The 13,770-nt window shown below is 47.1% G+C and overlaps 1 protein-coding gene across 3 annotated transcripts in view; it reads right to left on the minus strand.

Moving 5' to 3' along the window:
* Positions 1-449: 449 nt before the first annotated feature.
* MIMS1 (mitochondrial inner membrane structural 1) overlaps positions 450-13,770 on the minus strand; it is a 141,968-nt gene continuing 128,647 nt past the window's right edge. For 2 of the 3 annotated variants that reach the window (XM_089671061.1, XM_089671055.1), the window contains one exon: positions 450-3,205. In XM_089671061.1, the coding sequence (XP_089527187.1) occupies positions 3,035-3,205 (171 nt within the window). In that variant the 3' untranslated portion in view covers positions 450-3,034. The remainder of the gene's footprint in view (positions 3,206-13,770) is intronic. The other variant, XM_089671056.1, reaches the window with a different exon arrangement.

Consider the following 13,770-nt stretch of genomic DNA (forward strand, 5'->3'; position numbering starts at 1 on the left):
TGTTTACTCACTGGTAGAGTCCACGCAAGAAATTATTTCTTAAGGGCTTGTTGACCCACTTTTATTAAAAAGTAAAGGAAAAGTTCAACAAAACATAAGGTTGTCCATGCAGGGGTATTCACCATCCATTCAAACAAAAGATTCAGCTTCCTGGCTCTCTTTAGCAGCACCGCTGCTCAGGCTTTATATCTCAGTTCATTTGACCATATAACAATCTCCCTGTATTCACATACAAGCACTTGTCTTGGAAATTCGCTTTAACGAATTTCTCCTTACCGTGAGTACTCGCAGTTGGATGCGCAGAAATCCCCCATAAAGCTGTGCGAATCTCGCTTACCACGACTGCAGCCAAACTACACGATTCCTGCCCATCCAAATACTTTGGTTCTGTTGAATTTGTGGGTGATGGAGCTCCGTTACCCTGGAATGATCACACGACACTCTAAGGCTGGTTGCAACTCACATAAGGGCCGGCTTTAGGCTCAGCTCTCTGTTTTATTAAGAATACACACATGCCCCCCACATGAATAAAGTCAAACCCTCCCACCGAACAATACAATGGGGATTGCCTATACAGAGGATATACATTCCAATTGGAGCATAGCCTTTGCTATTATCTATCACTGGTCCTCCCCCATGAGTCTTCTGAGGTCAGCAGACTTCCTCCCCTTCCCCCCTATGAGCCATCTGAGGTCATATTTCCTGTCCTACTAGCTTCTATTGGTATGCAAAATTCTCTGCACAAGCACTCCCTAAAAATATCAGTCTGTACCTGGATGGGCCCGATACGATCTTTATTAAAACACATCCATCCCAGATACAGTTTCAAGTTGGTAATGGGTTGTAAGATATGCATAAGCCTACACGTGGAGTTCACACCGCTTGCGCATTGCGTTATGAAGCCCACGTGGTACCATGCTGCTGATATGTGGATACAGGCCCACGGTCTACTGACAGCAGCATTCGCATGGAATGCCGTGGTGGTATACACGCCGGTCTATAAGCGCAGATCTGCCATCTCATCCATTACCAAGCCGAGTACTGTAATACATACATTGTACATGCGCATGGCCCAATTGCAGCCTTCAGAGCTTTAATTAAGCCACACGAGAGACATATGAATAACACGAATACATGACACATTTAAAGTTCGACCAACAATACACAATTTCCATGACATTCCCTCCTGTTTTATCATATTCTCCTCGTGTCCCTTCTTGATCTTCTTCAGCTTGATGGGTGTAGTCTCAAACTTCAAAGAGTTCCTGTAGTTGTCCCTGAGAATAAAGCTCCACGGGGTACCTGAAACAACAAGACCCGACGCAGACTCGACGCAAACAGGCTTGATTGAAGCGATGATCCTCAAGAGCGTTGGAACCTTCACTACAGGAAGGCTCTTGCAAAAACCACAAACAGACTTGTGGTATGAATAAAGCTTGTGATCCCACGGTGGTCTGGGGAGATCCAGCAACAGATTCTCAAATTGCCCCTGCAGACGGGGCCACACAAGGCTGGTCTCGACCCAGACAGTTTTCCAAATCGCAGACACAAACCATGATGAGGCTTGAAGCTTGCTTGAAGGTCTTGGAGAATGTGGTCTTCAGAGAGATAAATTAGAGGGAAGCCAGGACGTAATCTGTAGAGAAGGTGGATGGTTGGTGAGGTCTTCCTCCGATCAGTGGTTGGAGTGGGATCCCAGGAGCGGGCATGGAGATGTGGTCGTCTGCCCGAGCTTGGTTTACACGGTCGATGAGGCAACAGGAACATCTCACCGCGGCATATAAAAGGCAGATGAAAAAGAGAAGCATCAGGATATACACTCCCACTTCCTTCAACCAAGATCCGATGGAGAACAGGAAATCTCCCAATCCTCCCAAACCCTTGAACGGGTTCCAACCCTCACTAGCTATAGCTGTAGCTTTTCCCTGTAGTTCACTAACTTTGTCCATATGGGCATGGACCTTGTCATCGGTGTCTTCTATCCAAGTACAACAATCCTCTCCGATGAACTCACAGAACCCCCCTTTGGCGGCTAAAAGATAATCGAGGGCCATCTTCTCCTGAAGCACTAAAATTCCCATCTGCCGTTGTTCTTGGGCAATTTCTCTGACAGCCTCTACGGTCTCGTTAAACATACTATCCACGATGACAGAAAAATTGTTCAGGCGCTTCATAAGTTCTATTCCCCATCCTGTCCATGAGGGGAACCAAGCCCATGCCTGGTCGCCCTCAGAGAACAGCTCCCTGCGAACTCTCCCTGCCATCCTTACCTTCTTGTGGACCATCAACTCTTCATGGTCCATCACTACATAGGATGCGGGGACTAGCTTTATGAGGGCACACGAACCTTTCGCGTTCTGGGGAAATGTTCTATAGGCTGCCGAACCACACAGAAAATAGTATGGACCTGTCAGAGCAGAACAGGAGGAGTTCCTCGTTCGGCCTCTGGTACTGAGCAACAGTTGCACAGACTGGGGGATTGCTCCCTCAGTCTGCACATCACATCCGTCCTTCCAACACACGTGGTCTGGTCGGTCAGTGTGGTTACTCAGAAAGGAAGTCTGGTTAGTCAGATTGACAGTTATACCTCCCTCGCAGGTGGTAATCCCAACAAACTTGTTACCTGTGCCAAAGCTGATGTTAAAGCACACCTGAGGGCTGCCTAGCTGCCCAGTTACCCATAATGGACTGGTGAGGGCCCTACAGGAGCTAGAGCTAATATTGGTGCTGAAACTGATGTTACCTGCTAAAAATGTGTCATTAAGTTCTACCGACAAATGTCTACGTGGGGGCTGACCAGGGGTCCCTTGCTTTTTCATGCCGACGCGGATGTCATATAGGGCATGAACAGCGGCCATTGCGGACATGTGATGACTGGGTGGGGGCTTAGAGCATACCCAACAGTTGGTTTTGTTGGCGGTTCTGGCTAAACGCAGGTGCATTTTAAATAAAAGGTTGGGGTATCTGCCGTCTTTTCCTCCGTTCACACACATGTATGACATACAAACAAAAAGAAAAAGGAAAATGACACCCCTCATTCTCTGGTGTAGCTGAAAAGCTTCTTGCAGTGGCTTGCGTGCACCCAGTTGTCTCGTCCCTCGAGTTTGAGTGAGGTAGGTGTCGTCAGCTGGACTTGGTATGGTCCGGTGAACCGTGGCTCGAGTCCGGTTCTTTGATGTTTCTTTAGGACGACCCAATCACCTGGCTCAATAGAAAGAACACCTGTTATTGTATTTGGATCGGGGAGCGATTCGCGAACCCGATGGTGTATCTTCTGCAGCTCCCGTTGCAGAGATTGCACATAACCTGTAAGCTGTGAATGCAAAGACGACAACTGTTGAGGAAAGTACAACCCTGTTTTGGGAGGTCCCCCAAACAACACCTCGTAGGGTGACAGCCCATGTGGTTGCCGAGGGGCATTCCGGATGGAATAGGGGGCAATGGGGAGACACTCAGGCCAAGGTTTTTGGGTATTGGAAGACGTTCAACCTTACCGCTACTCTCGGGGTGATATGGGGTGTGTCGCCGCTGACTCCAGTTCCACCAAAGAAATGCAGTCGTGTCCTTTGGAAGAGAGATTAGTAGTGGACAAAGAAGACATGTTAGCAGAAGAGGTGTTAGTATTGTTAGTCGTGTTGCAAAATTCAGCACTGTCATTGCTGTCCTCCCCCCCCTTCTCATCTTCCGACACAGGAAGAAGAGAAGCTGGGTTAAGAATAGTGCATCGTTTGATAGTGAGGTTAGTAGGGGTTAGGAGGGCTTTCCCCTGAGAGGGGTACCTTGCCTTGGATGTCCTGTTTTCGTAGGACCGTTCTTGCTGCACCGGTGTCAGTGAGGCAAGGGAGGGGATATTTTAATTCCTCTAGAAAAAGATGGATCTGGGCCGACACCGATTTGTCAACTTCCTATGAGAATTCATAGGAGTTACTTACCATGGTGGTCATAGGGGCGGAGGACTCATCAGGAATGAACTGCCACCGACCTTTAGGTAATTGGGGACAGCTCCTCCTCATGTGCCCCGTTTGGTGGCACTGGAAGCACCTGGGTGGGGGCCTATCCTTCCTGTGACCCAGATCCCTTGGTTTTTCGTGTGGGGTCTGGGACATAAGAACTTTGGCCTTGTCTTGTTTTCTTCTATCCATTTCCCTCTCTATTGCCGCAAGAGTGGAAAGGATAGCAGGGATAGACATCTCATTATATTCGGGTCGGGCCAGAACCAGCCTTTCCCGAATTTTAGTATCGATGCCTTCCAAAAATTTGGCCCGCAACAGAATGTGCGTCGCGGTCACCTTTACCCCTTCAGTTGGAGCATCAGGTCCAACTTCCAGATCCGCATCCAGTGCCGTCTGCTTGAGACGGCGCCAGAAGCAGGCGCTTTCCTCATTAGGACCCTGGGTGAGCTTCATCATGTCCGTAGTAGAGGTAGCACCATACATTTCTGGAAGCTTTGCCTTTAGCTGTGTACAGAACTCTTTGCCCCCTGAAGTCATCTCCTCATGCGTGGTTATAGAGCACCCTGCAATCACTGTACTGGCCACTTCCATGCCCACCTTTGCCCGTAGGATCTGTGCACAATCTGACCCGCTCATACCATAGCTGAACTGGTTTTGTCCAAACATTCGAGCAAATCCTCTCGGATTGACTCGATAGTCCGGGAGCTCAGCCAGAATAGTGCGGATCTCTGCCGGGGTGAAGGGGACATGCCAAACTACCCGTTCCCCTAAAGTCCGTTCCCCCCGTGCATTGGGAGGACCTTCAAATTGCTGCACCCTGACTGGATAGGCCTCGGTCCGGGAAGAGTGCAAGGGCTGACCCAGCATCATCGGTGGGCTTAGATTAACCACCTCGCTTACTGCACCTTCAGGTTTGAGGTCCCTCAGATCAGGGTATAGCTGGGGGGCAGGGGTCTGATCAGTGGTTCGTAGCGCTTTGATGCAATCCGCCCTGTTTTTTAACCGGGTGTCTATTCCCCTTGATTCACAGATAGTCTGCAAATCGGTTGTTGAGTAGGCTTCATAGTTGGAAACAGAAGGAGCTGGGGTGAAGCAGGGAGAAGGGAGAGGTAGAGGCAGAGGCTGAGGCATAGAGACAGAAGACACAGAAGGTATGTCAAGAGTGACGTCACTAACAGAAGAGACAGGTGCAGTTATACTTATCTCAGCCACTGTTGGTTGTTGGGGGACCCCAGTAGACCCTGATCCTGCCTGCCTTAGTAGAGTCAGCCCTGAAAGAGCTTCCTCCACCTCTGACACTGGATCCTCCTGTTTTATTCCCTCTGGAGGCCAGGTATACATCACCTGGTTCTTCCGGACAGACACCAGTTTATGTATGCCCTGCTTCCCTAATCGGATTGACCTGTGAAGCCATAGCTGTGCGATCTCTAGTTCTGACGCCTGCATCCGTGGTTCAAATTCAGAGATGAATTTTTCCCACCTCCATGCGTCAAATGTACCTTCCCGGGGAATTTCCCATCTGGTACCCTTCGACCATTTATTCCACCTTTTGAGGGGTTCTGTAGACTTCCCCCCCAAACTCACCTTCATCAGTTGTGCAGCTGTCCTTACCCTGAAGAGGGCTGGTTCCCCCTCTCTCTTCATGGACTGACTACTGCCCATCGTGACTAGTCACTGGTATATATCCCGCGTCCGGGTACCTGTTTACCCCCTGGAGCACTCGGTGGGATCCTACCGAGAGGCCTGATTCCACCACTTTCCCAGCACAGCGTAATTTATGTGATACTTATCGATCACCCGAAGCGCATCAAGTGGCGGTCAGACTGAGAGCACACCTCCCACTCCCACAGCGCAATTTGTGTGATCCTGACCACCCGAAGTGTTTGTGGTGACCAGGACTTCCCTGGACCGCCCACTCACACAGCGTAATTTATGTGGTTCTCATCACCCACTGTGTTTGGCAGGCCACACCGCACAATGATGAAAGTGGCTTTTCTCTCCCTGCACACAGTAGCTAACACAAGTCAGAACAAAAAGAGGGGTTCTTGGATGTTACTTAGGGGTCACTGGTTGGGCAGAAACCTGCTAACTGACCTTTAGGAAATTTGTGTAAAAAGAAAAAAACTTTCCTAATACACACAGAAAAACCCTTTTTCAACCTGAAAAACTGTTAAAAAGGACAAAGTGGATCCTTATGAAAAACACGGGACGTTTCACAGTAAAACAATTACACCGAGGTAAACCGAAAAACTGCGCCAAAAGTAACCTTGTTGCTGACTCAAAAATCACTCCTATCAGCACCGCTAAACGATCCACGTTATACACGCAATCTTTACTGCAACCACCTAGAACCGTTTACACAAAAAGTCTGCTGGACGTGAAACACGCGACACAGCAGCTTAAAACAAACCCGCTTTACAATAAGGAACTACTTTTAACAGGAAAAACACAAGAAAAACATAATCACTATACAAGAAATCTATGTGCAAAAACCCAGACTTCACCGCGCTCATTAAATGTGGAACACGTGAAGGGAAAACTCGCTTAATACACTTTAAATTGGCTGGCAATACGCAAATTTAAAGCTAAAAGCAAACAAATGAAACTGTAAAAAATTTGGATTAAAAACACAATATGGGTCAAATGCATATAGGAAACTTCATGCACATTGCATAGAGATTACTGCACATTTGGTAGCCAACAAAATGGCCACCAAACAAAAGGAGTCCATGTGGTTTGTCAAGAAGATGACCCCCCACAGAGGAGCACATGGCAGATACTAGAATGACCCCCCACAGAGGAGCACACGGCAGACTCTAGCCTCAAAATTGCCTCTTACATAAAACAGACTTTTAGACAGAACATACACTGGACAATTACACAACAATATGAAGCACACATACAACACAATTTGGGCACAATCACAGAACGGACATAAAACACCAACATATCACACTAACATGCACATGTAACAAAAAGGACCCCCTGCTGCATGCTTGCTGGGAGCAGTGGTACCACAAAACATTGTACAGACCACATAACACAGATCTTACAACAGTTAACAATTAACCTAAGCCTTTCAGCACTGTAATAATTACCTCACGTGGAGGGGGGTAAAGCAATCACCACAGTACCTACAACCCGCAAATACTTACCTAACACTATGCAACAACTTTTACCCACTAAAACATATACCCGTTTAATTTTTGGTTGGAAGATTTTTTAAACTTGACCAAATCCAGCCAACCAAAACCCCCCCCTCTGCTGCGTTCCGCAGAGACAAACCCTCGTCTTTCACCCACAAATCAAGAGTTTAGGACAAAAAACGAGGTCCTTGTTAAGCGGTATTTCTTGTTAGCTAACAGAGAGCGAAATCAGCCACACGAACACGCAAAAAGCGATTCTCTTAATGGCAGAGAGACCTGAAATGTGCCGGCATACTTTTTGCTAGTTCATGATGGCCATTCCCCCCTCGTTCTTGGTTAGCTACGCAAGAATACGCGTTAGTATCCACCAGGCTCGCCAAACTGTCTTGGAAATTCGCTTTAACGAATTTCTCCTTACCGTGAGTACTCGCAGTTGGATGCGCAGAAATCCCCCATAAAGCTGTGCGAATCTCGCTTACCACGACTGCAGCCAAACTACACGATTCCTGCCCATCCAAATACTTTGGTTCTGTTGAATTTGTGGGTGATGGAGCTCCGTTACCCTGGAATGATCACACGACACTCTAAGGCTGGTTGCAACTCACATAAGGGCCGGCTTTAGGCTCAGCTCTCTGTTTTATTAAGAATACACACATGCCCCCCACATGAATAAAGTCAAACCCTCCCACCGAACAATACAATGGGGATTGCCTATACAGAGGATATACATTCCAATTGGAGCATAGCCTTTGCTATTATCTATCACTGGTCCTCCCCCATGAGTCTTCTGAGGTCAGCAGACTTCCTCCCCTTCCCCCCTATGAGCCATCTGAGGTCATATTTCCTGTCCTACTAGCTTCTATTGGTATGCAAAATTCTCTGCACAAGCACTCCCTAAAAATATCAGTCTGTACCTGGATGGGCCCGATACGATCTTTATTAAAACACATCCATCCCAGATACAGTTTCAAGTTGGTAATGGGTTGTAAGATATGCATAAGCCTACACGTGGAGTTCACACCGCTTGCGCATTGCGTTATGAAGCCCACGTGGTACCATGCTGCTGATATGTGGATACAGGCCCACGGTCTACTGACAGCAGCATTCGCATGGAATGCCGTGGTGGTATACACGCCGGTCTATAAGCGCAGATCTGCCATCTCATCCATTACCAAGCCGAGTACTGTAATACATACATTGTACATGCGCATGGCCCAATTGCAGCCTTCAGAGCTTTAATTAAGCCACACGAGAGACATATGAATAACACGAATACATGACACATTTAAAGTTCGACCAACAATACACAATTTCCATGACACACTGTACCTTGGTTACCACCCCTTCTTTCACAGTATTCCTGCTTCTCCAGCTCACAGGCTTGGGCCCTCTGTCAGACTACGCCATGCACGCTTGTGGCTTCTCCCTTGCACTCACATGGACTCCTGGTCCTGACTATAGAAGAGACCCACACACACCTACACAATCAGTCTCCTGGCTATTCTCAAAATCTGGTCCCAGGATTGGAGATTTCCTCCCACCAAGATCACTGCAAAGTCTCCAGGCTCCAGGTCAGGAAACAAAATTTACCAAACACAGAGAAAACAGAAAACAGTTTCCTCCAAATTAAGTAGGCATTCTGGAGCCCCTCAACATGCCTAGTTGAGAACCCTGGGCAACATACATCATGACAGGAAACCATACTGCCACAGAGGACAAAGTCTGATTACCTTAAATAACAAAGGAATGTGACTATATAGACAAGCAAGCCCACTGTCCTTTCAGGAATTTGCATGTTGTTTGCAAGGGGGTTGGGTTGTCAATTCCTTACACACAAGTCTAATATATAACACACAGCTAGACTGGAAATATTTGTCTTGTGCCAGAGCTGCGTTAAGCATGCGTCTGTGGTCACCTGTGTTCTATGTTGTATAACTGGAGGGATCCATGGCAGAAACAGCATCTTTAGTTAAGTATTCTTGTTATATTTTCTTTATCTGTATCTGTCATTACTTGTAATAAATGTTATAAGTATTTGTGTAATCTCTCTTTGCACATATTGAATACAACTCTCTTAGATTGTCAGCTCTAAGGAGCAGGGTCCTCCTAACCCTCTTGTATTGAACTGTAGCATTGCTGTATTGTCTCCCTTTATATTGTAAAGCGCTGAGCAAACTGTTGGTGCTATATAAATCCTGTATAATAATAATAACCCCCATGCCGTTACAAAACACCACATTAAACAAGCATATTCCTTATTGCCTTTACACGCACATGAACTCTAATGGCATTCCAGCCTTAGTCTGTAAGGTTCAATATTGAGTTGGACCACCCTTTGCAGCTATAACAGCTTCAACTCTTCTGGGAAGGCTGTCCACAAGGTTTAGGAGTGTGTCTATGGGAATGTTTGACCATTCTTCCAGAAGAGCATTTGTGAGGTCAAGTACTGGTGTTCTATCGGGTTGAGGTCAGGACTCTGTGCAGGCCAGTCAAGTTCCTCCACCCCAAACTCTCTCATCCATGTCTTTATGGACTTTGCTTTGTGCATCGGTGTGCAGTCATTTTGGAACAAACTGTTCCCACAAAGTTGGGAGCATGAAATTGTACAAAATGTCTTGGTATGCTGACACATTAAGAGTTCGCTTAACTGAAAGCCCAGCCAAGCCCAACCCCACACCATGACCCCCCCCCCTCCACCAAACTTACACTTGGTACAATGGTCAGGCAAGTACCATTCTCCTGGCAACCACCAAAGCCAGACACATCCATCAGATCACCAGACAGGGAAGAGTGATTTGTCACTCCAGAGAACACGTCTCCACCACTCTAGAGTCCAGGGGTGGCATGGTTTACACCACTGTATCCGACGCTTTGCATTGCACTTGGTGGAGTAAGGCTTGGATGCAGCTGCTCGGCCATGGAAACCCATTCCATGAAGCTCTCTATACATTGTTGTGGTGCTAACCTGAAGGCCTCATGAAGTTTGAAGGTCTTTAGCTATTGACTCTGCAGAAGGTTGGCAACTTCTGCACTGTATGCTTCGGCCCTGTTCTGCCATTTAACATGGCCTACCACTTCATGGCTGTTGTTTCCAGTTGCTTCTACTTTGTTATAATACCACTAACAGTTGACCGTGGAATATTTATTAGCAAGGAAATGTACGGATGGACTTCTTGCCCAGGTAGCATCCTATCACGGTACCATGCTTGAATTCACTGAGCTCCTGAGAGCGATTCATTCTTTCACAAATGTTTATAGAAGAAGTCTGCATGCCTAAGTGTTTGATTTTATACACCTGTGACCATGAAGGTGATTGGAACACCTGAATCCAATGATTTGGAGGGGTGTACCAATACTTTTGGCAATATAGTGTATATGGCAATTACAGGTGAAACACGAATAATTAGAATATCGTGCAAAAGTTCATTTATTTCAGTAATGCAACTTAAAAGGTGAAAGTAATATATGAGATAGACTCATTACATGCAAAGCAAGATAGTTCAAGCTGTGATTTGTCATAATTGTGATGATTATGGCTTACAGCTCATGAAAACCCCAAATCCACAATCTCAGAAAATTAGAATATTATGAAAAGGTGCAATATTCTAGGCTCAAAGTGTCCCACTCTAATCAGCTAATTAAGCCAAAGCACCTGCAAAGGGTTCCTGATCCTTTAAATGGTCTCTCAGGGAGTGCGCATGCGCGGCCGCTGGGATCGGATGTCCAGGCATTAGCTCCGCACATCTCCGGCGCTGATAGCAGCCCATATAAGGACATAGTGCTGCCTCACTCCCGGGGGCCCCCCCGTCCTGAACCGGACCTCGGGCACCTGCCCTAATGCCCGGAAAAACGGCGGTAAAGAGCTGTGGAGGCTCCCCGATGCGGCTCCCTGCGGGGACTGGGAGATCCAAGATGGTGGCCGGATCGATGCCCGTGGCTCCTGGTGCCTCCTCTGCCTCTCTCACGGCAGCACCTCTCCCCCAGAGGGAGAAAACTGGCTCCTCTTCCCACACTGGACCAGGGAGGATTGCAGCAGCATCATCACATGGGGTGAGTGACTCCCTGCAGCCCCCCCAGTCACCCTCCAGCCCTGTATCACCAGAGTCCCAGGCTTCGGCCTGTTCCTTGGGCCTCGCCATTGAGCAGCGAGATCGCTGCCATTTTTTCCGGCCAGCATAGCGGTCCAGAGCCCGCAGATGACAGCCCGGCTTCCTCGCCAAAAATTCCCCCGGACCCGCCTCTATATTCGGGTGACACGACTTTGATAGCTCGGTTCGCAGATTTGCTGCAACTGGACAGAGCTACCTCAAAATTGGCGGCTGACCTTAGGCAGGATTTTCAGGCCTTGGGCCACTGTCTGGACAGTATCGCGGCTAAAGTTGATGCGACAGCCCATAGTGTCTCCCAAAATTCTAACATGATCACCGACTTGCAAGATCGCCTGGAGGAAGCATATTCTGATCTGGAGAATCGGGCCAGGCGATACAATTTTCGCATTCGAGGACTCCCTGAGTCGGTTAAGGAGCTCACTAGCTGCACACACACCCTCATGCAGTCTGCTTTGCCCAACATTGATGACCTTCATCTTGAGATAGATCACATTCACAGGGCATTGATCCCCCCCCCAGCAAGGGGGGCTTCCTAGAGATATCATCAAGCCTCATTTTTTCCAGGTCAAGGAAGCAGTTATGCGGTATGGCAGGGAGAATCCGGATCTAGAGCTTACGGGGCACAAGATACAAATCTTTGCTGATGTCTCTCCGGCCACTATCCAGAAGCGGCGATCCCTCAAGCCACTACTCACTTAGTTCAGAAGGGCATTAGATATCATTGGACCTACCCTTTTCGTCTGCAGTTCACTCTTAATGGAAAGTCCTATGGGTTTGGTACATTCCAGGATGGCGAGGAGTTGCTGCTTCAGCTGGGTATTATCTCTCGCAGTCCGGCATCCCATTCCCATACGGGATCGGCTCCTCGACCTCCGCTGCTCCAGCCATTGTGGACTACACCATCATCTAAGAAGAAGGGGTCCCGGAACCCACTTGGGAAGATCTCTTGAACTTCCGTGTCCTTCTCTGTGGCTCCTAAGAGCGTTGGCCACTGCTGTTGTGTTGGTGTGGGGGGATGGGTGGGGGGGCTGGGGGCAGGACTTGGGGTGTAAATTGCATCTGTTTGCTGAATACCATTTCAAATGGTTTCATTGTTTTGTTTTTATATTTCAATGCACTATACTTTTGATTTATTGCTGATGGGTTACAGTTGCTGTCGGTGCCGGAGAGTGTCTTTGCGCTCTCCCTGATTGGAAGACTCTTCCCCGAGATCGTCTCTCTGGGCAGATCCATTCCACCACAGGGCTATTACTCTGTATTTCCTGATACATTGTTTGATTCATTTATATAGTATTGTTTTGTGTACCGCGGTTACTTGACATTCGGACTTTTGTGTTCCGAATGTCTTTTCCTTTCTCTTCCCTTTTTCTCCGATTTTTCTCTCTTTGCCTTTCTCTGTTTTTCTCTGGGGTCAGCTGGCAACATTTAAGGACTCTTAGGGACCTTTTCACTTTTCGGGAATGAGGGTCTCTATGATTAGCTCCTTAATTACTTATAATGTCTTCCCTGCGGTCAACTAGAGGAGAAATTCGTCTAATTTCTCACAATGTCCAGGGGCTTAATTCCCCATCCAAACGCATACAGGCTTTTAGCTTGTACCACTCCCTTGGGGCAGATATAGTTGCCTTACAGGAGACACATTTTCCCCCCTCCTTCTCTCCATGCTATATCCATAAAAATTACCCTCTCTGCTTTTTTGCTAATGCTACAGAGAAAAAACGGGGGGTGGCCCTTTGCTTTTCTCGCCAATTGTCCTTTACCGCATCTAAAATTATCCAGGAGAAGGAGGGGCGATATCTTCTGGTGAAAGGCCACTTGGGAGGAAACCTTATCACTTTTCTAATCTATTATACCCCCAATACCAATCAGGTGGAATTTTTCCAGTCCCTGCTCAGCACTCTAGTCGGAGAATTTGAGGGTGACATTATTCTGGCTGGTGACTCTAATCTAGCATTGGACCAGACTCTAGATCGTTCCCAAACCGTCACGCTTCAGCCTCCTTCTAGACGGAGCCGTAAGTTGGCTCAACTCTTATACCGCTATGACTTTATTGATGCATGGAGGGAGGCTAATCCTACTTCCCGAGACTACTCCCACTACTCCAGGGCTCATAATAGTTATTCCCGCATTGATCATATTTTTCTTCATACACATTCACTCCCCAAACTTGTTACTGCTAAAATCTTCTCCACGCCCTGGTCTGACCACGACCCAGTTTCTATAACCTTGTCGCCCGAGACACCTGGTAAGACGGCTTTTCATTGGCGTCTTAACCTCCCTGGCGGTATGATTATTTCAGATTTTTGGTGCTGAAAGCGGTACCATTTTTTTGCATGGAAATATGTATTTTTTTTATTGTAGGCTGTAATTTTTAGGAAAAACTCACTGAAATCTGTCCGAACAAGAGTCTAGTAAACATCCCGGGTATGATAAAATTTGAAACACAAAATCATAAATTATAATTTAATAAATAATCATAAAAATAATATAAAAATAATAAAAAATTTAATTCAATAATATAATCAAACCAAAAACACTGAAATGTGAAATATAGCGCCAAGT

The sequence above is a fragment of the Staurois parvus genome, unplaced genomic scaffold, assembly GCF_062004578.1.
Source record: "Staurois parvus isolate SC_StPar_1 unplaced genomic scaffold, SC_StPar_1.0 ptg000097l, whole genome shotgun sequence".
NCBI classification, from domain to species: domain Eukaryota; kingdom Metazoa; phylum Chordata; class Amphibia; order Anura; family Ranidae; genus Staurois; species Staurois parvus.